This window comes from Fusarium pseudograminearum, chromosome 4 (assembly GCF_000303195.2).
Source record: "Fusarium pseudograminearum CS3096 chromosome 4, whole genome shotgun sequence".
NCBI classification, from domain to species: Eukaryota; Fungi; Ascomycota; class Sordariomycetes; order Hypocreales; family Nectriaceae; genus Fusarium; species Fusarium pseudograminearum.
In genome coordinates this window covers 6,534,289-6,561,083 of record NC_031954.1, presented here as the reverse complement: position 1 = coordinate 6,561,083, position 26,795 = coordinate 6,534,289, and the positions used below count along the sequence as shown (strand labels likewise).

The 26,795-nt window shown below is 48.4% G+C and overlaps 7 protein-coding genes across 7 annotated transcripts, besides 1 other annotated feature; 3 read left to right on the top strand and 4 right to left on the bottom strand.

The window, feature by feature from the left end:
• Window positions 1-311: 311 nt before the first annotated feature.
• Window positions 312-340: a repeat region.
• A 612-nt stretch (window positions 341-952) lies between these two features.
• On the top strand, window positions 953-2,733 carry FPSE_07549 (uncharacterized protein; the record flags this gene model as incomplete). The annotated part of the gene is made up of 2 exons (XM_009260667.1): window positions 953-1,262; window positions 1,316-2,733. 2 exons carry the CDS (start codon window positions 953-955, stop codon window positions 2,731-2,733), a joined length of 1,728 nt encoding a protein of 575 aa, XP_009258942.1.
• A 1,118-nt stretch (window positions 2,734-3,851) lies between these two features.
• On the bottom strand, window positions 3,852-6,768 carry FPSE_07548 (uncharacterized protein; the record flags this gene model as incomplete). The annotated part of the gene is made up of 3 exons (XM_009260666.1): window positions 3,852-4,842; window positions 4,894-5,115; window positions 5,174-6,768. The coding sequence occupies 3 exons, from the start codon at window positions 6,766-6,768 to the stop codon at window positions 3,852-3,854; spliced, it is 2,808 nt and encodes a 935-aa protein (XP_009258941.1).
• A 745-nt stretch (window positions 6,769-7,513) lies between these two features.
• FPSE_07547 (uncharacterized protein) lies at window positions 7,514-8,523 on the bottom strand (the record flags this gene model as incomplete). Its single annotated transcript, XM_009260665.1, has 3 exons — window positions 7,514-7,644; window positions 7,702-8,391; window positions 8,451-8,523. 3 exons carry the CDS (start codon window positions 8,521-8,523, stop codon window positions 7,514-7,516), a joined length of 894 nt encoding a protein of 297 aa, XP_009258940.1.
• Window positions 8,524-9,010: 487 nt separating this feature from the next.
• On the bottom strand, window positions 9,011-9,544 carry FPSE_07546 (uncharacterized protein; the record flags this gene model as incomplete). Its single annotated transcript, XM_009260664.1, has 1 exon — window positions 9,011-9,544. One exon carries the CDS (start codon window positions 9,542-9,544, stop codon window positions 9,011-9,013), a length of 534 nt encoding a protein of 177 aa, XP_009258939.1.
• A 410-nt stretch (window positions 9,545-9,954) lies between these two features.
• FPSE_07545 (uncharacterized protein) lies at window positions 9,955-16,751 on the top strand (the record flags this gene model as incomplete). The annotated part of the gene is made up of 7 exons (XM_009260663.1): window positions 9,955-9,957; window positions 10,026-14,756; window positions 15,210-15,242; window positions 15,399-15,489; window positions 15,566-15,901; window positions 15,953-16,610; window positions 16,649-16,751. The coding sequence occupies 7 exons, from the start codon at window positions 9,955-9,957 to the stop codon at window positions 16,749-16,751; spliced, it is 5,955 nt and encodes a 1,984-aa protein (XP_009258938.1).
• A 144-nt stretch (window positions 16,752-16,895) lies between these two features.
• On the bottom strand, window positions 16,896-17,924 carry FPSE_07544 (uncharacterized protein; the record flags this gene model as incomplete). The annotated part of the gene is made up of 2 exons (XM_009260662.1): window positions 16,896-17,466; window positions 17,578-17,924. 2 exons carry the CDS (start codon window positions 17,922-17,924, stop codon window positions 16,896-16,898), a joined length of 918 nt encoding a protein of 305 aa, XP_009258937.1.
• Window positions 17,925-21,593: 3,669 nt separating this feature from the next.
• On the top strand, window positions 21,594-25,748 carry FPSE_07543 (uncharacterized protein; the record flags this gene model as incomplete). Its single annotated transcript, XM_009260661.1, has 7 exons — window positions 21,594-21,608; window positions 23,107-23,261; window positions 23,460-24,135; window positions 24,179-24,595; window positions 24,640-24,707; window positions 24,753-24,964; window positions 25,015-25,748. 7 exons carry the CDS (start codon window positions 21,594-21,596, stop codon window positions 25,746-25,748), a joined length of 2,277 nt encoding a protein of 758 aa, XP_009258936.1.
• Window positions 25,749-26,795: the final 1,047 nt, after the last annotated feature.

The following is a 26,795-nucleotide window of genomic DNA, read 5'->3' as shown; positions in this document are numbered from 1 at the left end:
CGGTAGAGCGTGAGACTCTTACGAGTACGCGATCTCAAGGTTGCGGGTTCGACCCCCGCATCGGGCTGTTCCTATAAGTACGATTGCAAACAAGCGAGGCACTTCTTTTTTCTTTTTTCTTTTGCATTTTTGATATATTGGTTTGTTAGAGGGAGTGTGGTGGATGTTGTGGTGAAGTATGTTTGACCTGGGTATTTGGTGGTTGGTACACATGGACTTATTCTTTTTCTGGGTTTAATGATAAAGGTTTAAGATATGTGTTAAGTGATGGATAATAAGTAAGGCAATGCTGCGTTTGTATTTTCATCCGCATTATCTTTATTTTTATTATTTAATTATTGAGCAACATTCAATTTGTGTTCTAACGTTTCATTTCATGATGGCCTGAGTGGTAAATCTGACTGTTGTTCGTCATGAGAACTCCATCATGACTACTAATGACAAGGGTAGGATGGCACGGATGTTGCAGTCTCACGTGCCCGTAATCAGATGGTTTTCTGGAAATTCGCATTTCCGAACAAAGAACCACAACCGCGGAATTCCATATCATTACATGGCTGTGGCACCAGAAATAACGTGCTTTATCGCAATTTTGACATCTCCGCTTGCGGCCCGCGGAAGTCGGCGATTGCGTTATCGTGCGTTGATTTGGTGCCCGCCGACAGGCCGATTAAGGAAGATGGCGTGAGTTTAAACCAATCACGTAACCTCTATTTGGAGTATGGAGGGGGAGGGGCAATGGGGTAACTTTTTTTTGCCATGAGGGAAGGAGAACAAGGGTGATTAGCATGCGGGAAAGAAAGGGTCTACTAGTTCAGTTCGACATGGGACCTCGTTTATAAGCCGGCCGAATCTCGCAATGGCGACATTGTGCTTGAGTCAAATACTGGTCTTGGTCTTGGTCTTGTTCTTGTTCTTTTATTCTGTATAAGCAGATTTAACTATATCAAACATGGGTTCTACGATACCGACTTCGCTTCTTACAGCGCTCAACTGTCGAGGCAACATTCACCTCGTTATCGGTACAAACCCACTCGCTGCGACTCGATGTGGCCAGTCTCTAGGTTCTGGCGCACAGCCAATTCTTATTGCCCCCGAAGGCGCCGAGCTTCATTATGCTCTCCAAAAGAGAATAGACGATGGAAGTGTTCAATGGCACAAAAAGGAATTCCAAGATACCGATTTGCTGCGACTTGGTCGTCAGGAAGTCGATGGTGTTGTGGACGCCGTCTTTGTCACTTCAGCACCACGAGATGCTCAGAGTAAGTTACTGAATAAATCCCATTTTATTGCATTTGACTAACTAACTCAATAGCCATTCGCATCTCTGCTCTCTGCAAACGAAACCGTATCCCCGTAAACGTCGTCGACGCTCCTCAACTATGTACATTCTCTCTTCTCTCCACACACAGCGACGGCCCTCTCCAGATCGGTGTCACCACGAATGGTCGAGGCTGTAAGTTGGCCTCACGAATTCGTCGCGATATTGCCGCTTCACTCCCTACCAACCTCGGCGCTGCCTGTACGCGACTCGGAGATGTTCGCTGTCGCATCCACACCGAAGACGCTCTGGTGGCTGAAGACGACCCCGCCTCCCCCGACGACTCTTTTGACCAGGACGCCCATTTTAACCGCCTCATTACAGAAGAGGATGCCAAGAACCGACGAGTGCGCTGGCTCAGCCAAGTCTGTGAATACTGGCCTCTTAAGCGTCTGGCTGCTATCACCGACGACGATGTAGAGACGGTTCTCAAGTCATATCCCGGCAACGGACCCGACATCAAGCGCGACCCTGGCACTCCCGAGAAGCGTGTTGGTACAATTATCTTGGCTGGTAGTGGACCTGGCCACCCTGATCTCCTTACACAAGCTACCCACAAGGCTATCAAGTCAGCCGATCTTATTCTTGCCGATAAGCTTGTACCTTCTGGTGTCTTGGACCTCATTCCCCGCCGTACTCCTGTCCAGATTGCTCGCAAGTTCCCCGGAAACGCCGATCGCGCCCAAGAAGAGCTTCTTGAAATGGCCCTTGCAGGAGTCCAAGAGGGCAAGACTGTGTTGCGTCTCAAGCAGGGAGACCCTTATGTATACGGTCGTGGTGGTGAAGAGGTTGCCTATTTCCGCCAGCACGGTTACGGAGACAGGGTCTCTGTTCTTCCCGGTGTCACTAGTGCTCTAAGCGCACCTCTTTTCGCTGCTATCCCTCCTACCCAGCGTGACATCGCTGATCAGATTCTTATCTGCACCGGTACAGGAAAGAAGGGTAAAGCGCCTTCACCACCTGAATTTGTGCCCAGCCGAACAGTGGTTTTCCTTATGGCTCTGCACCGTATCAACGGTTTGATCCGTGAGCTCACCACCCATGTTGAGCTTGAGCCTTTGGATCCGGTCAACGAGGACACTGCTACAGCGCAGCCTCCCCCTCCCCCAGAGCCTACCCAAGTCTCTCCCACAACAGGCGAGAGCAAGAGAGTTTTGTGGCCGCGTAACACACCTTGTGCTGTCATTGAGCGTGCCAGTTGTCCTGATCAGCGAGTTATTCGAACGACTCTAGAGCACGTCGCCGAGGCCATTGAGACAGAGGGCAGCCGCCCTCCAGGACTCTTGGTGGTAGGCAGATCCTGTGAAACCCTCTTTACCCCTGAAAAGGGACGAGCTTGGGTGACCGAGGAAGGTTTCAGAGGAATGGAGATAGAGGATTTCACAGTTGGTCTGGGAGCATTGCAAGTATAATTTCACGATGTTTGATGTGGGCATTTATATAGGAGTTTGGGTTTGGATAGACATAGCGATGATGCATGGCTGGAGTTGGATAGATTTGTCAACATTTTACTTTACCATAAATCAAGAACATTAGCAAATGAGTCTTGACCTCAGATTCGTCATCCTTGTGAGCACGGGTGACTTGTGATTTGCGAATTCTCCTATCATTTCTCTTGACGCCGCCGCCATGAGGTTTCATGTTCCAAGAAAAGAAAACCCAATACAAACAATCTTGCACTTTTATACAAGGAGTAGAAGCAACAGATATGAAGAAGAGCTTGCCAACATATGTGACTCTTGCATTTGCTGGCTATAATGAACCCTGCCAGAGTTCATCTGAGACGCACACCGGGTTCTGAGGATTAATAGTAATAATAAACAAGTAAGCAATGCCTCTCTGTCTGGGAGATATGGTCAAAAATGCAAAAAGATAGCTGATAGGCAATGAGAGACATGCTCCCGCCAGGGCTTGAACCTGAGACCTTCGCATCACTGAATATTCAGATTGAAGTATTAGTACGACGCTCTAACCAACTGAGCTACGGAAGCCAATCAGCTGTTATTGATGTCCGACCTTCTGTTTGATACCAAGAAGGCATCTCAATAAGATACTCCATCATCACAATAAACCAAACTTTCCCCTGAAGCATTTTGTCTGGGTTGTCGTCGACAATTCCGAGTAGCGCGCTTTTCTTTCATAAACAAAATCATCTCGTGTAGTTGTCGTTTAATCATATTTGTAGACCCGTAAATCTTGGTTTGAGTGGTAAACGAGAATGTATGAGACAGCGATATCTTCCTTTAATTCATCAGTGAGCGACAGGCACAGTGATTTTCTTTCTTTGACCGTCCGGGGTAATCTTGGTAGATATAGCATAAAGCGGAAGAAGCGAAATCTGTTGATCGACTTGACGGGTTGAAGAATTGTTTGAAGGTGGTAGTTCGCCCCGCTTTATCCCCCAATATGATGAAACAAGTGTATTAAGCAACATATTAAAGAGCCCTACCTCACTGCAATCAGGACGAAGTAGAGGAAAATGAGGATACTTGAGCTGTCCGCAAGACGCCTCTGGTAACTGACCCTAGATTCATTCCCATATTCGCCTACGTTTCGTGTTCGACTGTGCATAATTTCCATTTTCTTGGCTTGTGGTTCCAGCATTCTCCTGACTTGGCTCGATTATGACAAGCGCTTTATACTTGTCCTCGCCCAGCAAAGCTTTCACGTAGTCGCGTCTTAACGCATAGACACTTTGTGCAACTTGCTGGGCCTGGCCTTGCCAGATACGAGATGTCTTGTCATAGTTTGTTCCTAGCTTGGTCACCACTAATGTATATGGCACACCTTCTCTGGTCGTTTTTAGGGAGTAGTGTGGATCCGTCAATTGATCCTCGACATGTCTTCGGATAATTTGTGCTGCTTGGATGCACCATATCTGTTGTTGCGGGTTCTCGAGAAAAGTGTTCAGCGATCGACACGGGTTGCAATCATGCAAAACCGGGCAGACGACCTTTTCATGAGCCCATCCCGTAAGTTGAACAGGTCGGGTCGTGATCCGCTTGTGGATGACATCTCGCAACGCAATCTCGAAGAATTGATGGATTGCAGGTGTTGGAGGCACCTTCCATGCCTCAAATATTGCGACAAGCGGTTCGAGAAAGTTGTTCACCAGGTAAGAAGCACTTACTGATGACCAAACCTGCCTTTCGTCAACGAGCCTCTGGCAGCTCTGCTGCAAAAATCCCAGCGCTTCCTGCTCAGCACCATTGATGTAACTTTCCTGTACCATTCTAATAAACTTCTTAAAAGAAGTCCGATGGTCGGGGTCATCAGCTTCAGAATGATGAGTGTCGACTGCGTGCCCGGGGGTGAGATTGTTGCGGCAGAAGCCTGGCGGGGTATTAACTACTTCCATGATGTCGTTGCCGCAGAGGCTCAACTGTCCTTTTCCATGCTTCATGATGCATTTGCAGAGCTCTCTGGAATTCTTGAAACGTTTAAAACGCCCTGAAGTGATACTGTGTAACAAGGCCCAAAGCAGAGATCGGTGGAAACGTGGCACGAACTTCGGAAGAAAGCTGATGGGCTGAGTCAGTTACTCGCGTGTCTCATATCTGGGACCGTCTCACCTCTGCAATGCCCATTTATTGCGCTTCTCAATAAGACGGAGAATATACTCCTCATCCGAAAGAGTCCATAAAGTCTGAGACGCCAGCTTTTTGTCGTAGATGGGACCTGCCCATGCTTTGAAACTATTACGTAGAGGCTCGCATGTTATAGAAGATACAAAGATATAACAGAAGGTATCAAATTCCGTGGCTATGTCAATAGCCTGGTTGAAATCTTTGAACCTAGATATAGATTTCAGCATAGTAGATGTTAGAGCTACCTGCATTGAGCTTAACCTACCAGTAATCCCAATCAATAGTATTTTCCTGGCCAGCATATCGTGTTCTGAGATGATTTATAAGTTCATCGCTGATAGCCTTTGCATACACAGGACGATGGGATTTTTGAGCAGTTGGCGTTAAGGGCGCGTATGTAGCTTGAACGCAAGTACGGAACATTGCTATGTTGTTGAGTTCCAGTGCCCACTTTGATATGAGTCTGACAATTGGTCCTTGGGGTTCTCTGCTGCGGAGCAGCACGTTGTCAATAAAACCTGCGGCCGCCTGCTTCGTATATGCATCGTCTCGATTACTAGCAAGATCTCGGAGAACCATTTCGGTCAACCGGTCAGTGCTGGCTCTTTGGACTGTACTGGGGAGCCCGACATCCTTGATGAGATACTTCCGAAGCCGGTCCTTCAGTACAACAACAGCAACAGTCTTGTGATAGCGAAAGGTAGGCGTCGTGTTTTCGAAGCCGGTGAATTCGCCCTCGTCTTCGCTGCTAGGATCCTCTTTATTAATGTCGTACCCCAGAATTTCATCATGATCAATAGCGAGATCTGAGGCAACCTGAACCCCTGAAGGGGTATGTATGGATCTGAGATTCCCGTATTCTTCCGAGCCCTCATCGTAGCCACCATGGCCATCGTCTCCCATGCGGACATGGATCGCATGTGCTAGCATGAAATAGAATCCAGCCTCGGAACATATCTTGTTTAGAGAGTGAGCGACAGCCCGATCGCGACCCTTCATATTTTCCAAGCATAGGCTTGCCTCTGTGTAAAGATGATCGAGAGGATATATGATTCTATCAGGCTGACAGGGTCGGGATTTCCACTTGATCAACAGGTGCTTTAGACGTTCAATTTTCTCCAGGGCAGCAGAAGCCGATATGGAGTCATCCCCGCGAATAAACAGTTTGTATGTAAGGACAAGCCGGTAACCGGATGTCACTTTTGTGACCTCATGCGTCACGTCTGAGAACCAAGAGATTGAGGTAATGTCAAATTTGGAAGTAGGAGCAGTAGATAGGCGTTTGATTTGAGAGCCAAGTGACAGGTGCACGTCGCCGCCCTCATGCTGTGAAGGAAGACAGAGGGTGAGCGTTCCGACCATGCCGCGTTCCCTGTCTGAATCCTTATGCGGCTTGAAGGATGAGCCAGGCTCACAGAGCAGCAACTTGTATGGTTTGGCAAGGAGTTCATCTGAACAAAGACCTGTGGCAGTATCCCGAAGCACCTTGTCAAAAAACTTGGGCCATTCTGGGTTTCCCAAATCGAATTTTGACGCATCGAGCTCCCATGTGTTGCGTACTGAATTGTCGCCATGGCCGAAAGGCGCTTGTCTGCATGCACCCTTGATGGTTCGCGCATCGTCCTCTTCAAGCGGTAGGCGAATGAGATTGCCGCCGTCAATAGTGAGACCGGGATTCACAAATATGTTATAGTGACTGGAAGCTGCGATATCGCCTGTCGATTCAATTGAGTTGAGTGCCTTGAGCAAGGCTTGTTTATCGCGAGTCGCGAGAATAGCTGCTGAACCAGGACCTCCATCTCTTTCTATATCTTCATCATCATCATCACTGATCTCTATCACCACTGGTGGATAAGACATTGTGTTATGTTGGCTGCTGTGTAAAGGATTCCTGGTTGATGGCCTAAAGCATCAAAGGAGTGGGGTCGCGTTGGAGTCCGCAGTCGCAGTCGCAGTCGCAGTCGCAGTCGCAGTCGATGCGCGACGCGTTAGTAATCCTCGTACAGTGCCTATAAAAAGACACGAGTAGCCTGCCTTGGTCTAGCTTTATGTATGTCATTTTGCTTTCGTTAGTAGTTGCTCAGTAGGAATGTTGTAAATAAAAATGACGTGTTAGTTTGACGTCAAATGAATAATACTAATTTATTGCAAGCCTAGGGGAAGGAGCACAAAACGTATGCCATCTTATCTTGTTCCTTCCAATTCGTTAAGACATTCGGCTACCTGGGCGTGACCCCGGGAAATCTCTTCGGTGACGGAAAGCACGCGAAACAGTCCAAGTAAAATTGGTATTAGATGGAGGATAAAACATATGCATACGACGGAGGTCTTTTTTAAATCCCTAGAGCTACATGATCGCAGAAGGGGTATAGTATGATTGCTGTCCGTCCACTAACCATATCTCTGGACCAAATCTCTCATAACGTCAAGGACCCTATTAAGCTCATTAGCCGTCGAACTAGACGGTAGACTGAGAATAACCTCACTGTGTGCGAAGTGTCTCGTTATTGACAAAAAGGGCTGATACATGTGTGTCAAACCTCCTAGCTTGATATCAGCTACTCTGTACGCAGATCAGGAAGAAGTAAAAGAGTTTCTGAATGTCTCACAGTCTATAGAGGTCTAGACGACCTTCAAAATCCTCTTCAGGCGGCGAAATCTGGGCGAATGTGTTGTAGGCAGCTACGTACTCATCCCCAAACCTATTGCAAGCTGGTCGCCACTGGCCAAACTCATCTTTAAATTCGAGCTAGTTAGCAGAGGTAACCGCAAGTGTTTAATAGGGGAACCTACATTCGTTGTGTGCAAAGAAGCAGCACGCATCGAAGACAAGAGGCTGGTCATTGTCTACATCAATCCCTGCATTTGCGTACCAAAGATCTCCATGAACCAGTGAAGGTTTCACTGTTCGGCCGTCACTCTCGAGAGGCCTCAGGAGCCTCGGGATGACCTTTTCGAACAGAGCTCGTGAGAGAGTCTCGAGCTCCTCACTAGGCCCTTTTCTTTCAATCTCCAGGTCAAGTGCCTGTCTCATGGACTTGGCGAAAAATGTCTCCCACCTATCTTCCCATGTCACGAACTGGGGTAGGTTTCCTGCGTAGGTGGTGATGTGGAACCCGAACTTGCCAGTAGGCGATACGCTTTTCTGGTGCAGCGTTGACAGAAGAGCAGCAAACTTGTGAGGGTCGGGCATATCCTCAGTCATTTCTCGAAACTCGCAGAGGAAGAAGTGGGTGTCTGTTGTTGTCTGGTACGTGCCACAAGCGATGGGCCTTGGGACAATTTCTGGCAGAACGTTATGTATCGCGGTCATGGAATGGAATTCCCCCCTTGTCATATTCATACCCAATTCTTTCGAAATGGCCTTAATGAAGAAGGACTTCGGTGTACCATCATTGAGAAAAACATCGATGCGACCCGTCTTCGCCCAGAAGCTTACGCCATGGTTCTCGATGGATGCGACCTTGCATCCCTCCGGCAGTTCTTGGAGGGCAGTCAATATGAAGACGACCTTGTCAGTTTGCCAAGGGCTTGTAGCTTACCCCTTAACACAGCTGGGTCAATGTTGGTATTACCCGCCCCGAATTCAAAGCCGTTTGCACCACTGTAGTTCATTTCCTGTGCCAAAGACTGTGCCGAATCTGTTCAGCGCCCCGCTGGCTCAACATGATCGGGCTTTCGAAGAGGGGGTTATTATTATAAACGGCGTTCCTGGGTTGCACCCACCACCATGGTCGTCTGACCCAATCGCAGGCGAGCTGCCAAAATGTCACGCAAATACGTATGGATGGCGGCTAACGGCACGCAACAACCACTGCCACGAATCTTTTTCGATTGCAAGTTTCTATCTTATCAGACAATTGCCAAAATTATCCTAGGCAACACCAGTTAGTTGATGGGATTATCTAGAGAGCAAGAGTTTTTTTTATAGAAGGATGTACTGAGGCTGCAGCTGTGTTATGTTAACTAAGGTAATATTTACATGCTTATGCCATCCCCGTTCCTAACTTGCAAACTAGCTTAAAGCCGCCTAGTGGCTAAGCGGGCCGTTCCGGTGCTCCCGCAGCCTCATTCTTTTTCTTAGCGAACCCAATTTAAGTCTTCAGTGCCCGGCCATTGAGACCTTGGTAATCCTATCACGCCAATGTTCAACAGGGAACACGACCTTGACACCGTTTGCCTCGAGTCTTTCCTGTCCTTCATTGTGTGCGATAAACGTTCCTGGCTCCTTGATCCCCACATAGACAGTCTTGATGGCGCTCTTAAGCCTCAAGATCCTGGTCGTGCAAGTCATGTTGCCACTCAGTCTCTCGTTACATGGCTCCATGGTCGTGTACAGCACTGTATCTGCCGGAAGGACCTCATGGATGCGTTCCTCGGGGAGGTTGTGCTCGTCGGCAATCTTGATAAAACAACACTGCTCTGCGTGCGTAGTGCCTGGATCTCCCTTGTAGTCTCGCGGATATTCAAGCGAGTATCCTGTCGATAAGATTTTGCCCTTAGCGGCGTCGACAAGTATGGCTCCGACACAGAATTTGTTGGCAGCTGGCGGTGACTTTTTTGCTTGAGTGAGAGCGAACTCCATGAAAGCTTCATGGTCTCCAATTTCGAATGTCGGACTCGTCTGGGAACGCATGGCAAATAGTTCTCCGAAACAATACACAATACATGAACAATCCTTCTAATGAGCCATATCAATACAGCATCATCAAGAAATGCTTAACAAAGTACAGGTCAATGTGGGTGTTTTTGAAACCTTTGATGCGCGATTTTCTAGGGTGAGCATGGATATATGCCGTTATCTTCGTCGCTGTTGGGCCCGCGAGTGGCATTGACTGGCGGTTAGAGCAATCAGCTGATTGGTGGCTGGTGGCTCGCAGGGCAGGGCTGACTACGTTCTTCGAGCGCGAGATGTTGGGGTTTTCCCATCGTACTATCTATTAGCCCATTATTATTTTGATGGATAGACCATCGTCACTTTGATGAGTCCGGACAACGGAGATTGGCGCCCAATGCACTGATACACACTGAGTTTTATGGGCTACAATGGTTAACTCTCATCCCTTAGCTGCTTGGGAAACTTCAATCCAACCCGATCGCTGACTGTGCCAAGTTAGTTCTTTCGAAAGCAGCGGCGCGCAAAGCCTGATCTACATCCCGGCAACTCATCAAGCAGTCGCGACTCGACTAAGGGCCTGAGGAATCTATTTCCTCTGTCAAAACCGCAGTCCAACACGTCAACTAACTTGGACGATCAAGCGAAGGGTGATAGGGGACCACTTGGACTGAGCCTCCTATATTCCCCGTCAGCGCCCGAGATCGACCTCATCTTCGTCCATGGCTTAGGCGGTAATTCTAGAAAGACATGGAGCAAGTCGTCCGCAGAGCGATCTCAATTTTGGCCAGAGGAGTGGCTCTCCAAGGATCCCGCATTCAGGAATGTCCGTCTTCATAGCTACGGGTACGACTCGTATTATTTGAAGGGTAAGGAGGACTGCTTAAATGTTCATCACATTGGCAAGTCATTCCTAGGCGCGATCAGTACCTCGCCATGCATTGTCAATTCCAGAACATACATCGTTGTCGTCGGCCATAGCATGGGTGGCCTGGTAATGAAGAAAGCATACATCCTGGCGAAACAGGATGCAGGGCACGAAGCGCTGGCTGGACGATTCGCCGCATTCTATTTCCTCGCCACACCGCATCGAGGTGCCAACTCGGCAAAGATGCTCAAGAATCTCCTCAGGGTTGCGTACGACCGCGCTTATGTTGGTGATCTGGAACCGAACTCTGAAGCAGTCCAAGTGATCAATGACGAATTTCGGCATTTTTCAGCTGATCTTGAGCTCTGGTCATTTTATGAAACACAGAATATGAAATTATTTAGCTCACTCATCGTCGATCCTGAGTCAGCCGTCCTTGGGTACCGTGGAGAGAAACAAATACCCATGACTGCTGACCACCGCTCGATATGCAAGTTTGACACACCTCAAGATCCCAACTATATACTCCTACGAGACGCACTCGCCTCTACTGTGAGCAGAATTGTCACGGCAATTCCAGAGAAGAAGCGTGAGAGGACCAAAAATCTCAAGAAGTACCTCCAAGTTTCCGATTTGTTGGATGACGATCTTGCAAATGTCTGCGAATCTCGGATGCGCGGGTCGTGCGAATGGATTTCGTACAAAGCCAGTTATGCCAGATGGAAGGACGGGGAGTACGGGAATGATAGAACGCTATGGATCAAGGGCAAGCCAGCAACTGGAAAATCTGTTCTTGCCGGCTATGTCATCGATCAGCTCAAGGGGTCCGGCCAGGCTTGCAGCTACTTCTTTTTCAAACATGGAGACAAGTCCAAGGCCAACCTAGGTCGTTGTCTCCGATGTCTGGCTTTTCAGATGGCGATCTCCAATGCCGAAGCCAGTGATGCCATCCTAAAAATGCAGGCGGATGGTATCTGCTTCAATGGCGTCGACGAACGTACCCTCTGGAGAATCCTCTTCCTTTCCGGAATTTTTCAGGCCACAATGACTCGGCATTACTGGGTCATCGATGCTCTGGACGAGTGTTCCAACCCTCCGGTCCTTTTGAATGCCATTCTTTCCAACATGGACGAATCTATACCACTGAGAATTCTCGTCACAAGTAGGGATACGGTCGAGCTGGACCAAGGTTTCTCGGTCATTCCAACCAACCTGGTCCAGATCTTGCCAATCTCGGTAACAGATACAAAATCAGATCTCAGACTTTTGATTGAGAGGAGGACCCAGGCCTTGGGAGTCGTTAAACCTAACGATCGGGGTGAACTGGCCGAGAAGATTTTAGACAAATCTAAGGGGTCTTTCTTGTGGACAATTTTGGTACTTGAGGAACTCCTACGTTGCCACAGCAGAAAGGAAATTCACCAGATCCTTGAAGACGTACCAAGAGGCATGGGATCACTGTACAAGCGGACTCTAGACTACATGTCACAGGTCACTCGCGGAAAGGAGCTGGCCAAAACCATCCTCATGTGGGCAGCATGTGCGGTTCGACCAATGTCAATTAGCGAATTAGACGGTGCTCTGACCCTGGACATCCACGACTCATTCCCAAACTTGGAGGAGAGCATCGCCGCGCTCTGTGGTCAATTGGTGGTCGTGGACAAATATGGGCGAGTTAATATGGTGCATGAAACTGCCAGAGAATTTCTTGTAGCTGGCGGACTAGAGTCTGAGTTCTCCATAGAGAAAACCAAGGCGCATACACGAATGGCTGAAGTGTGTCTCGGCTACCTCGTTGGGGAAGAAATGAAACCTCCAAGGACCAGGCGGCGCCGTTCTTCGGCAAACTTACCAACAAGACTAGATTTTGCCATCTATGCATACACAGCATACTCATATCACCTCTCGAAGGCTGATCCATTGGCGACAGAGGCGTTCCAGCTTGTCACACGGTTCCTGAAATCCAACGTACTTACTTGGATCGAAACGATTGCCGATTCCCAAAATCTCACTCATCTCATCCGTGCCTCAAAACACCTCAAAACCTACGTGGATAGATGCGCCGTTGAGCGTTCACCACTAGACCCTCAGATGCGGGCGCTACGACAGTGGAGCATGGACCTTGCTCGGATTCCTGCCATGTTTGCCAACGCCCTCACGGTGTCACCGTCAGCAATATACTCGTTGATACCGCCATTCTGTCCCACTGAATCTATGGTATACAAAACCGGATGCTCAAATCAGAGGCTCGCAGTGCTTGGCACTTATAACAAGCAATGGGATGACAGGATGCTGTGCATGGATTTCCGCCAGGGTCAACCAAGAGCTTTACGCTATGGAGACGAGTTCCTGGCCGTCGCCCTCAGTTCAGGAGCTGTCGTATTGTACTACGCTACATCCTACCAGGAGTACAAGGTCTTAAAACACGGTGAAGCTGTTAACTTCATTGCTTTCAAGACCAAAACTGACCTTGTAGCAACCTGTGGTATCAAGACGACCAAGATCTGGGACATCAGAAAGGGGCAAGTGGTAGTCAGCCTCACGAGCCCTCCGCGTCCGCTGGGAATGGAATTCGATGGAGATATGCTTTTGATTGCAAGTCGCAACAACTACATTGAGACTTGGAATTTGGGACACGACGCCCGGGCGGAGTCGGTGCGGAGGCCATGGAGTGGTGCCAATACGCCAGATACGAACCAAATGCCTCTACGGGGGACCCCATGCGCACTAACTCTCTCTACCAGCCACGGAATGCTTGCTGTCGCCTACAGCGGCCAACCCATCACACTATGGGACATGGAAGAGGACACTTACGCTGGTAAATGTGGCAAGAAACTCTCCAGTGGAGAGACGTGCACGCATGTCGTTGTCGCGCTTGCTTTCAATCCCAATCCTGACATAAACCTTCTCGCAGTCGCATATCTCGATGGTGATCTCGCCCTCCTTGACCCCTATGCCGACCGGCAGCTGGAATGCTTTCGTGCCAATTGCCAAACCCTCTCTCCAAGCCCTAATGGGCGTTTCCTCGCAGCGGGTGGTGCAAATGGGATTGTCCACGTTTACGAATTTGATACGTTCAAACTTCTCTATCGGGTCAAGTCTTCCAACTCCTATATCAAGCAGCTTGCTTTTGCCAGAGACAGTATGCTTCTTGCCGACATACGAGGCACCCAGTGCACTGTTTGGAAACCTGAAGCTCTGTTGCGGGAGTCCCTCAGCGATGATAGCAGCGGGCTCACTTCCACTACAGTGGTCGAGACGGTTTCCATGGAAGCTAAAGCGAAGGTTACTGCCATGGTGGTCCATCACACATTCGCAGTCGTCTTTTGTGGAAAGGACGATGGGTCAGTCGTCCTGTACGAGCGAAAAACAGCAGCGAGCTTGGGGATTCTCTACAGGCACAAGTCCCCAGTCCGCCTATTGGCCTGGATTGAACCGAGAGACTCCCTCCTCAGCGTTGATGCCTCTAACAAGATCTTTTTACACAGGATCCAAAAGTCAGCAGACAAAGGTTGGCTCAGCGATCCGACGGTACTCTTCAAGTCCCACCTCGACTCTGAGAAGGCAATCACAGATGTGCTAGTAGGAGAAATAGCGGCCAAGTTCCTGGTATCAACTCGCGAGTCTGATTATCTGTTCAACTTGGATAACGGCAAGTATGAGATAGAGCGAACATATCCACAAGTGCCAGGAACCCGGAAATGGCTCCCTCATCCGCAATCCTCTCTACATCTGATCTGTGTAGACAACGTCAAAGCCTGCGCCTACTGCTGGAGTGACTGGTCTGAAGTATCGTCTATTGCATTTTCATTAGACAACCACACGGTAGAGCTCAAAAGCGCGATTCTCTATTCGCTCGACCAAAAACAGAGAGTCATGCTCCACTTGATACATCCGAGCAGTTCTGTCAACATCAACAGAATTGCGATCATTGACGCAGACTGTCTTGCCGTCGAAGGCAACGATGGCTTGCTGAGGAAGCAAATAGATGCTGCGGCGACGTTAGATCAACTTGCCACTGATGAAGACAGGGAGGAGGCATCGAATCTGGCCGCTCCACTTCGTTCACGTGTGACTACATTCGAACTAAGCGTTACCCATGTCCTAGGAGTTGACGAATCAAAAAAACTCATATTCCTGAACCGGTCTTTTTGGGTGTGCTCTGTTGATCTCAGCGAGAGCAGGTTAGAGATCGCGCAGCGCAAAGATTCCTCGGCGATCGAAGTCTTTGAGCACTTTTTTGTTCCATACGATTGGTTTGCTGGGAAGAGGAACATTGTTTGTGCCTTGGCAAAGAGAGATATTATGTTGACTCGGGGTGGCGACTTGGCGGTGATTAGAGGCGGCATTGACTATGCCGAGAGAGTGTGTATCGAATAAGAGATTAAACAGAAGGGATATATCTAAGCCCAAATCCTTTAGTACCTTAGTATCTTAGCACTTAGTACCAGTAAGAATCATTTAATCCACAGAACTGGATGGATATTAATTCAATTGTCCATCAGGGTACTAAGTTGTCTTTTCTTACTGTAATTATTTACAGACTTGAGAGGTCAAATACGGGTTTTAAAGATGCGACTTCCCTACATGTTTACTTGAGTTTTGCTTCTCTTCTCGCATCCATTCGCTCTCCTGTCTCCAGTTTGTGGAATCACGACAAGGGGTGTAAATCCTTGATCTGAGCAAGTTTCTCAGATTTAATCCAAGATAACGAGCTGACTCATCAGCCCCTCTTCATTCAGCGAGGTATCGAGCAGTTATTCTGCGGTAAGCCAGGCCCTCGCCATGTTGATACACTTACACTTCTCAGTCAATCAGATGAGCGCTCTATCACAACGGGCCACAGAGGCTGTAGGTGGGCTAGATTTACCTTGGAGGTTCGCGCCAAGGGGAGACTATGACCCTGATCATAATCCGACTGGATTGATATCATTTGGCACAGCTGAAAATGTAATGTTCTCTCCAACCAAGCCGTTCAACATTGTGGGAACGCTAACATCTCACTAGGCCTTGGTGACAGATCAACTCAAGGAGTTCGCAGACAAGAGCGTACAAAGACAAACATTCACCTTGAAACTCAAGAACTACTTTCTAACTTGTATGTCAGGTTATCATTTCAAACGAGGACTTCTTATACCGTGGCAGTCATGCGGGTGGTTCTCGTTTCCCTACAGCTCTAGCTGCCCATCTCAACGAATACTTGACTCCTAGCAGCCCCATCACCCCAGACATGATCCGGTGTGTCGGTGCCGCTACTGCAATGCACGACATCCTTGCATGGGGAGTTGCGGACCCTGGTGATGGTGTACTAACCAGTAGACCCGTGTATGGCCGCTTCGAACTTGATTTTGGTAACAAATCTCAAGTGAAAGTTGTATACTCTGATAATAAGACCGAAGAGGCATTCCAAGATGGTATCATCGACCATTTCGAGGAAGCTTTGGTTAGATCCAGTGAGGCCGGCGTACACGTCAAGATGGTGCTGATCGTCAACCCTCACAACCCACTTGGTGAGAAATGTCTACCCGGTCTCTGATGATCTGCTGGTTAACCATGATCAGGGCGGTGTTACCCCACGTCTACCCTTGTCAAAATTATGCAGTTCTGCCAAAAGCATAGACTGCATCTCCTGAGTGATGAGATCTACGCCTGTTCGGTTTTCAACAGTGATGAGCCTGCAACCCCTTTTACCTCGATCCTGTCGATAGGTTCCACGAATCTCATTAACCCAGGTCTTCTCCACGTCACCTACGGACTAAGTAAGGACTTTGGCGCCGCTGGCCTTCGTCTCGGTGCCATCATTACTCGAAGCCAACCAGTCCTCCGCGCAATCGAGGCGGCCATGCGGTTTCACAACCCTTCCGGCGCGAGTCTGGCCATTGGAAATGCAATGCTTGAGGACAGAGTGTGGTGTCGATCTTTTGTTGATTCATCGAGATCAAAACTCTCACAAGCCCATCGACACGTCACGTCGCAGCTCAAGGCTATGAACATCAAGTACCTACCGGGAAGCAACGCAGGTTTCTTTGTCTGGATTGATCTATCGCCATACCTTCCATCTGAACTAGATGGCGAGCTGAATCAGGAATTTGCCCTCGCCAAAAGGCTGCGCGAGGTTGGCGTTTTCCTGCATCCTCGAGAAGAACACTCGCTTGAACCAGGATGGTTTCGATTGGTATACACACAAGACCCGAGAACAGTGACTGAAGGGCTACAGAGGTACGTTCCCTTTTCATTTGCGGTTGAAACACTAATAGTTGCCAGGATCAAAATGGCAATATCGTAGGCTGGACAGTGGGGAAACGGTCAACCATACTCGCAGCTAGCAAAGTCAAGGCCTGGGAGGGATTTTACGGATAAGGAGGGGGTGCAAAGCATTCAGCCACCACACGTATAGGTAGTTATACGCGATTGCAACAGTTGCATCAAGCTGGAAATCAATCTTCAGTTCAGATGATGATACACTGATAGCTTATTTTTGATGCGCTTTTGTATCCCTGCCATCTACTGGCTAGCGGCGTCCTCAAACTTCTTACCGGTCAACATGAGGAAAGCCTCTCGGTAACGATCCGATGTAGCCTGGACAATATCCTGGGGAAGCTCAACACCCTCCTTGCCCTTGAGTCCTTCCTTGGTGAGCCAGTTTCGGATGAATTGCTTGTCGAAGCTGTCCTGGTCACGGCCTGGCATGTAGCCGGCTGCTGGCCAGAATCGGGAAGAGTCAGGGGTCAGTACCTCATCGACAAGGTAGATGTTGCCCTCTTGATCCTTGGCAAACTCAAACTTGGTGTCAGCCAGAAGGATTCCGTGCTCTTCGGCGTACTTGGAGGCCTCGTCGTAGATCTTCAAAGACAGCTCCTTGACGCGATCCGCAGTCTCGCGGTCGCCGACCTCCTTCCAAGCGTCGTCAGGGTGGATGTTCTCGTCATGCTCTCCGGCATCGGCCTTGGTGCTAGGTGTCCACAGGGGTTGCTTGAACTTTTGGGCCTCCTCCATACCAGGCTCAACGGTGATACCGTGGACGGTGCCGTTCTTCTTGTACTCTTTGTAAGCAGAACCAGTCAGATAACCTCGCCTGTCGATATGTTAGTGTCATGATGCTCATACAGAGCACGTGCAGTATGCGCTATTTCGCGCCCAAGGAATGGGTTTGAAAGGGGCTTCCAATGTGGGAGGGAGACCGTACACGATGGATTCGATCTTGATGACAGAAAGCTTCTTGACGACCATGGATCTGTTCTTGATGGTCTGAGCCTCCTCCGCACTAACACCCTCAGGGACATCAAGGCTAATGAAATGGGTGCGCAGGTCAGGAATGCGATCCGTCAAAACATGGAACCAGTGTGCCGAAAGGAGAGTCAAGATCTTGCCCTTGTCGGTAATTGGGTTCTTGAGGACAGCATCGTAGGCTGAGACCCGATCAGAGGCCACAAAGAGAAGCGTGCTCTTATCGGGGAGCTCGAAAAGGTCGCGTACTTTGCCGGAGGCAATCTTTTGAAAGCTTGGCAGGGAGATTTCCGTTAGAGCCGACATAGTAGCGGTATGTGATGAGATTCTAGTCAATCAATTCAACTTTGGTATGCGTTTGCAATAAAGGCAAATCGATTATCGCCAGAAAGTAGTGGTCACGCAATGTGAGAGGAGAGAAAGGTTGAAAGTGACGGAACCCAGTGAGGAGAAAAATTTAGCCGATCACTCGATGCGTGCAAAAGTTTCTCCACTGAGTCACAAATTCCATCGCGGTTTCGGCGTCTGGAGTGGCTGACCAAAGTTTGAAATGCGAAATCATGCCTTTTATCTTTGACGTCTTCTTCAAGTAAATAGGCGATTACACGAGCTCGTCTTGCATGATGACAGGGGCTTTGGAACGAGTCGTGCACAGTGTTTTACTGTTTTAGAAGCACTATCTACACGGTCCTTTGAGCCTCCACTGCCATAGCCTGAAATATTTATACACTAACATTCTCTCACAGCCATTGTGAGAATCTATGACTATTGGTTAGCAGTGATTCGTATGGAGGAGTCATGAACTGGCAGTTGTTATATCTGGATAACACAGCAAAGAAGGTAGTGCCTCGCTGTTCAGAAGCCATGGCTTAACCTACTACTTGCAAAACACTACTAGAGTAGATTTGTATGCAGATCAGAATAGGATCTTATGGAGAGTAGAACATCGGATATGAAACACGAACATGTCAACATTGAACAAACGATCGAAAACCATAACGACTTGAACAGGGGCCTGTCTTTCTTCACCACGATGCATTGCATTAAAGCATATTGGCAGTGGCACTAAGCAACGGTCCAGACCAATCTATGTACGATTTCCGCAGATGTAGTATTGGCAACGATGACATCCCTGCTCCTCAGGAACTATGGGGATTCAGGATGTTACCCATATCTGAAGTTCCATCGATGCATCTTGACATCAGTAAAGTCTATCTTGCTAGGTATGGGTACCCGTGTCTATAGATCGCCGTGGATATATTATTGCGATCCTCATATATAAGACTCGGTGGTTTCCCCGGTCTATTACCATTCAGTCCCGAGGAAGCATATGGGGACGTTACCGGATACAACCTGAGCACGGGCATCTATTCTGCAGGTACAATAAGCGCACGTATTTAGAAGTTAGTACAGGTGTTTCTTGAGTTAAGTAACTACCGAGGTAGATGTTACTAGTTAGTACATGTATTGCTTCGGAGGATTGTGCTGGTAACCTTGGATGTCATATATCATTCAAAAAATGATTGGCTAGCGAGTTATCACCAGCTGGACATCAAGGCAACGACACGAACCATTGAGCTTCAAATAAACGGCGGAATAAATCAAACGAAAATCATGGGGTTTCCCAGTTCAGCTCAACTGGAGACGAAGTAAAAAAAAAATGTGCTGGGGTTGTTATGTTGTTCCCTCCGTTCTTGGCCCACGTAAGGCTTACATCAGTTCTTTGTCAGGACGCACTGACGTTATGTTGGCCTCTTATCGAAACCGTTAATGTACTCGTATTCTAGTACTGTAGACGTTTATTTAACCTTTCAAGACTAATTTGTTCAATGTAAGACTATTTGTTGAATTGTTTACCTAGTGTTTATACCTGTAGATGTATGCTGAACAGTAGCTGTGTTGTCGTAATCATTTTTACTTGATCTTGCCTCTCCACTCAATATGTCTGCATTTTGCATGTTCTCTATAGTGTCGACATCACGTGAGCCTCAACGAAACTCGTCCATGACAGCTTTTAAGAATTGCTGGTCCTTACTCACGTTCCAACGCTAGTAAAATTTCAATGGCAGTATGGACGTTGCAACGGGTTCAAGGCCCAGCAGCTCGACTATTTCCACCTATCATAACTCTCGGACTTCCTCCTGTGTCATATGCGGAAAACCTTTGCCGAATTCCTTAGGATAATCCTTGTGGTTGTTATCAGGTCTGGACCTTGCAAGGACCTGGTGTTTTCCTAGGGTGAATAGCAAAGGCCTCGAGAGTGAGTTCAACGAATGCCCATAGACATACTAAGATATTGTTGACTACTCAAGCGTATGTTGTCGAATCACATCTTCACAACCGTATCTGTGAGTTCAAGGATCAAGCCCTCGCTGTGGATCGTCGTCAAGGTCACACTGACGCACATCAAGCATCCTGACATCAAACAAATGGGCACGACGATCGGGAATTTTAAACCCGTGTCTATTCACGCCGCTATGGTAATGCGACGTTGAGTGACCCAAAAAACATATCATCGGTGCAACATGAGCTCAGTATCCCACCTACCCAGGCATGAACAGATCACTCCTTCATTTCCCGAGCCCAGCTAGCTGGACCTTATAGTTGATGCGATTACTCATCTACTCGATTGGTATGCTGTATCCAGATCTCGCCCCAACCCTCCCTGACATGCTGCCTATTGTTCATGATGCTGTTGTGGAGTGGTTTGAAAACAGTGACATGGTGGCAGCTTACTTGCTGGGCTTTGGCTATCAGATACGCGCCTTGATTGCAAGGAAGACATCCGTTTGGACGTATACGCTTGCACCCCTTGCATGGGAACATAAACGTCCCGAGCCCGGTAGTTGCTCTCAACATCCCTGACTATCCACGTACATAGTACGCAAAATTGATATTCATCATGAATAAGGCAGTCTAGCTTAGCCCTACAAGCATCACTGCATGACTCGCACGTGTTCACTGGGTCCACTGGCTGTACCAAGAAAATTTGTACGCCATTTTTGGAAAAGATGCAATCCTCACTTCCAGATGTGGTTGGATGCGTATACGATAGACACGAGTGGCTGGGCCCAAGATTGCTCTGCGACATGGCAAACATGGATTGAATTCAATGGCTTGGGTAAGCGAAAAAGCCTTGCATACATTTCTGGTCACCAGATGCTGGTACAAGACAGTACAAACCCATCAGCGAGTCAATACCAGCCCTAGCACGAGGCTAGATCGACAACAGCCGTTCTTATGTGGAACCCTGACCCTCAAACACCATTTTCTGGGTATCGAAAACTTCAGTTGTCGATTCGACGATCTCGGAACTCGCGCTTTGTAACTGTCAGGTTTATTCCGGTGTTCTGTCGGTGTGTTTGGCAAACTTGACCGCAGTGGATCAGCTAAGACCAGAGGTGGATAATAATATGCTGCTGGTTGCCCTGCAATGAAAGAAAGAAACAAAGGCAGGCCAAGCTAAAGTGGGAAGGGACCTCAAGGTGTCGGAAAAGTTGGCCGCTGGAAGCATAAGAGGCGAAATTAGTAGATCAGTTCATGACGCTCAGACCGTACTCCTTAGACTGCTTATTTTTCGTACTCCAACGTAGGAGGCGAACTTTTCTGCTACCCACCAGAAGGGAAGACATACATACAGCTTCTTCCTCTAGCAGCATAATCTCAAGTCGGATTCCAGGATCGGGCTCTTCGAGTCTTGCCAAGGAAGCATTGAGATTAAACATGATGATCTGTATGGCAGAGAGAATTCGAGCCAGTCATGCCTCCCTCTTGTTGAGTAGAGAAACGACCGGTCAGATTCTGGACCTGTTGGCTCTAGTGTACTCCATACATACAGCTGATGTCTGAAGACGGCTAAAATAGGCCGCCCTCATGTTTAGTACTAGGTACCTATATATTGCATTGCTCTCTGACCAAGGAAGTTTCAATAGACGGGTCCCTTACGCGTGTATCTTGCTTCCCTTTGGCACCAAGATGGAACTCATCCAAGTAAGTAATTCGGCGTTCTCTCCAGACTACTGACTGCCTCTCAAAGCCGTCGTCATGAATGAATAAAACCGGCCCCTACCGTCATCCCTGTCCCTTGCATTCTGTAGCCGCTACAGTCGAGGTCTCGTTCCCTGCCCAATCACAACTGACTTAGCAACTAACTGCCATTACATGTCTTGGACTGTGCTGCAAGAGCCTTGCTCCCTCCGTCGGTCTCGCCTTTCCTTTTGAAATGTCGAGGAGAATGGGAGCGCATATACGGAGTATAAGTGCCTAAGTTTAGTTTAGGTACTCGCTTAGTGTCTGCCTTGATTATCTCTTCCTCGAGGTCCCTGAGGCCTTGCGGACTCCCGCCAACTTCTCGAGGACGACTGACGGCCAATCGTTTACCAGATTACGCCAGCGTGATTGGTCAATCGCCACGCCACCGAGTTCCACAGTCCTTGAGGGACCTGAGGAGATATGTTCCCTCCTACCTCTACTACTAGTACCAGGTCGGCACGCATATCATTACTTAGACTTCCGCTCCCGTCTTTCATCGTTTCTTAATCATCATTTTGAGTTTGCGCCGTCTTTCTCTCTCCATATCTGCAGCACGATATTCGTCAGGGGTTTGAATGGCCAAGACTGTGCCGACCCCAATAGCTCACTCACTTACACTGCGGCTAGCAGCGTAAACGCCCTGTCTTGACTTGTCCCGTCCTCTCCTCGGGGGATCACTCGCCACAGATCAGCTTTATCAAACTCGCTGTGATGCCCGCTCGTCGTGGTCGTCTCAAACCGCCTCCGTTTGCTCCCTGCCGTTCTTTCTGGCGTCCCATTCCGACCTTGCGCTGAACCAGAGCCCGAGACCCTCCTTCGCTGCAGCAAATTCAACAAGGAGTGACTAACTAACATTTCCTGGAAGGACCCAGCATAATACAACCACGAAAGTGCCGAGCTGAAGAGAAGCTTAAGCTACTTTGCAATCAAAACACGCTTTGCTGGGAACCTGCACAACATCACTGCCGGCCTTGTTAATCAGGTATACGGGTGATACTTTTGGAACCCATCATTTCATTAGTCAATGGCCTTACCCCGGTTCCTCTGAAGCATCCACAACCGTATATCAATAAGTTGTTGTTGGTCCTTCCTCTTCTTTCGCCTACAGACACCGGTACAATAGGTCCCTATTAATACCTGCCCAAAACGGCTGGAACGCCCTTCTTGTCAAACGGGCTGGACCGTACCTGCCGCATACAACACGCCCGTTCATCTGACACCCGGCAGTCAACCCGCCGTTCCGCTACTACCTCATCTGTCGTTCACCTTCGGTACTGTACAGACCGAAACCAAGTTAAATCTACTCAGTCTCAATTCACGGAATAAGGACCAATTCACGGAATAAGGACCAGTCCTGCGGCTACTGGAATACGCCTATTACAGGACCGAAACTCGCCACTGGCTTTCATAACACGTGCGCTTTGACATACGACTGCTCTCTAACTTCCTATTACAGCGAGCTTCCCTGACAGAGCACCAAATCCCAAACAAGGCACACGAACACCAAAGTTACTTTCAATATCAGCAGTGTAGCACGGCGGCTGGGCATATGGCTGACGCCGAGTCTTCTGCCCCGGCCGTCAAACGACGAGCCCCGATTGCATGTCGACGGTGAATAGCTGCGCCCAGACCTTATTAACCTCCCTCTTCTAATAATTTACTATAGATGCCGACGAATGAGGAGCAAATGTGTCCATGATCGCGCGCAGCCTCCGTGCAAGGCTTGTGCTGAAGCTGGATATACTGCTGAAGAATGGTGACTTAACCTGCTCGCTTCCTTACAAATTGAGCTAACATTCTAACTAACAGCACATTTCTTGAACGGGGTCAACCGGATCATGACCGTGACTTTCGTCACCCCCGTGTCCGGGCAGATAAGTCAGGTCGAAGAGACCCGGCCAAAGCACGGCGTGACATCCTTGACGCTCCTGTAAAGCCTCTAAACAAATCGAACAGTGAATGGGAGCTCTTACCTCCACTACCTGAAATTATCGACGGCATAAATCGATTCATCCGATACTACTTCCAGCTTGGCTTTATCCCCAGGGAGCAATTTCCTAGACGTCTGCTTCAAGACCACCAATCCGTGAGCGTCTTCCTTGTGGTCAGCATCCTCAGCATTTCTGCACGCTTTAGCCCTCCTCTCGCGACTCGCTATGGCTCCGGTATGAAAGCAGCTGAATTCTTTATGGAACGCGCTGCGGCCATCGCACTTGGCGAGATCTTTTCGCCGAGGTACACGTTGGAGAGTTGTCAGGCATTTTACTTGCTCAGTATTGCACAACAAGGCAGCGGGCTCAGAAACGAAAGTCATGTATGTACCAGATACGAGGTGTCAAATGTGTTCATTGCTGATCGACAGATGAATATGGGCATTGCTCTTCGGATGGCTTCCGCGTTGCGTCTGCACTTGGAAGAAACATATGACATCTCAGATCCGACGGACGACACCAGAATCCGTGGGGAGTCTGCTCGTCGCACTCTAGTAAGTAGTTCGGACCACAAATTAAAGTAATCTTGCTGAACAGTATTGCCAGTGGATGTTGCACAGTCAGGACCAATTACACTCAGGCCCTCACTCGCCCATTTCCCTTTCTGCGTCGGACATTACCGCTCTCCTCCCTTGTCATGAGGACGAATTTGACCTGGGACGGGAGCCTTCTTCACGAGCTGCTCTTGAGGGTTCTCCGCCAGCTATCAGTAATCCGGCACTTTTGTGTGATCCGAACCGGTCTCTCTTTGCGTCACTCATTCAAGCGCACAGTTTATGGGGCGTTATAACCCGGCGTGCTGTCAGTTTTACCCGGAGCTCTTATCCATGGGAGCCAGAAAGCAAATTTGCAACTGTCTCGAGAAAGCTTGATATGTGGGAGAATAGCCTACCCCAAAATCATCGATGGAACGAGTTCACATATAGCGAGCACAAAGCTAAAGGACAAGAACTGGTGAGTTTCTTTATACACTACAGGTCCAAATATTAACTTCCCAGGCGTACCTCGGAGTGACCATGGTCCCGCGCCTTTGCAATATCGTTCTTCGACGTCCATACTTGGTAGAGTAAGTCAGTACCCTAGCTTACTCTGTCATCACTAACTCGTGCAGCATCTTGACATTTTCTGCTGAATATAAGCAGAGACCGGAAGCTTTCACAAAGATTACGTACGAACTTTTCTCCAACGTCCGTAGCCTTTATGTACAAATCGATGCTCAATTCACAGGACGTTCCTCGGAGGAAAGTGTTGGTGCCCAGATGGCGGCGTTCTGTGTCTACACTTGTGGTCTTCTTTCCACATACCTTTGTTGTTATCCAAACAGTGAGCGCATTCATCTTAACACAGGCACTCCAGACACTAATTTATCCCAGTTTGCCCGGATCCCAGTATCAGCCGCGACGGACATATGATGTATCAGCGAACCCTAGCCATCTTATTGGAATGCAAAGAAGTCTGGCCCCTCGCATCCCGTTGGGCAGATGCTCTGGAACGCTTTGCTCAGGATCCCACGAGCTCTCTTACATCAGAAACCGGGATGGCGGACGGTAGAGATCCCGTTCCTCATCCAGTAATCGACCTTCCTGGAGCTACTCCAGCATCATCTGGCACATCACCAGCATCGTCTATATACAGTCGACAGGCCAGTTCTATAGAACCAGGGCCCTCTACTCTACAGTCTCCATCTCCACATGGTATTCCAGCGACTCACATTCTACCATCCCACTTTCCTCCGCCTCAAATTCAGCAACAGCCTCAGATGCACCAGATTCCGGTTCACCAACATCAGCACCAAACACCAGCACCAATAATGTCGCAACACCAGGCATTTGTTCCTCATCAACTTCAGCCTCAACTATATATGGGCTCCAACGATATGACAAACCTTGGCATGGTCATGGGAACATTCGACCAGAGTACCCTGCAAGGTTATCAGATGCCACAACAATGCACCGCTCCATTGGCTTCCACTATCCCGACAGTCGCAGCTATTCCACCGGTCCCACTCGGCGCCCCTGCGGATGGCTATGAGAATGAATTGAATTTTTATTCTTATGGATCCTACGACTGGGTACCATCGAGCAATGTTTTTGACGGGTACGACTAACATCGAAACCCCTACTTAGAACATGGCACAAATCTGCGGAACATAAACCGGATCATGATTTAGCGACATAGCTGAGCGATATCTTGCTTCGGCATATGACATTGTTCATTTTATTGCATTTCAGACTAGAACGACGGTTGGCATGGTTATCTACCCAAACATTTTGCAACTGTCTCGTAAGGAGCAAAGAAAAGGATATTAGTATAAAAGTGACAACATCGCATCATGCACCTGCGGTTTTAATGACTTTGAGATAGTACCACAACGATGAAAAAGTAATAAAATACAATATTACCATCAACTCTCTCAATGCATCATCCTGGGGGTTCCAGATCTCAAGCCAAGAAACCTAGTGCTGCAAAGTACCCATTTCCTTCCTATTCTTGGCACATAACACTAATTGTCTGACAGACGTTTACTCGGTACATCAAGACTTCACAATAAACAATAAGCCGTTGAATACAATTTGGGGCCAACGATTGTTTTGACTATCGACGGCTACAGACGAGCTCACTTGATCTCTAGTCCGGAAAATTTCGTCTCGACATGTCTTTTCGCTCATCTCTAAAAGTCTCCTACACACTCCGAGTTTTCAAACCACTCCTCAAGAATTCCACCGAGTTCCACGAGAGTGGGTTGTCCGAGTACGCCGTCTTCAACCTTCCCTAACACTTGAAAGGGAATCCAAGACAGACTCCATAGGCCGAAACAACCAATTTGCAAAAGCACAACAAAAAATAGAGTAATAAACCGGCCGCCTTGACTCCCCTATCCTCTACATGAGTTTTGAATCGCCGCCGCTTTCCATCCTTGCAGGGCATACATGACTTCTCTATTCCTTCGTTGCATCTGAATAAATAAATAAAAAAGGGTGCATTTTGCAATGTGTAGTGAGGTGTAGTGATGTGATATGGGGGTTGTGAATACATCGTGTAGCGATGATCTTGGGGTGAAGCGTCATGATGGGGTATTTAAATTACTGTAGTGTCATATGGGGTCTATATACATGCAGGGTCATGGGGATCGTGCTATGAAAGGGGGGGGGGG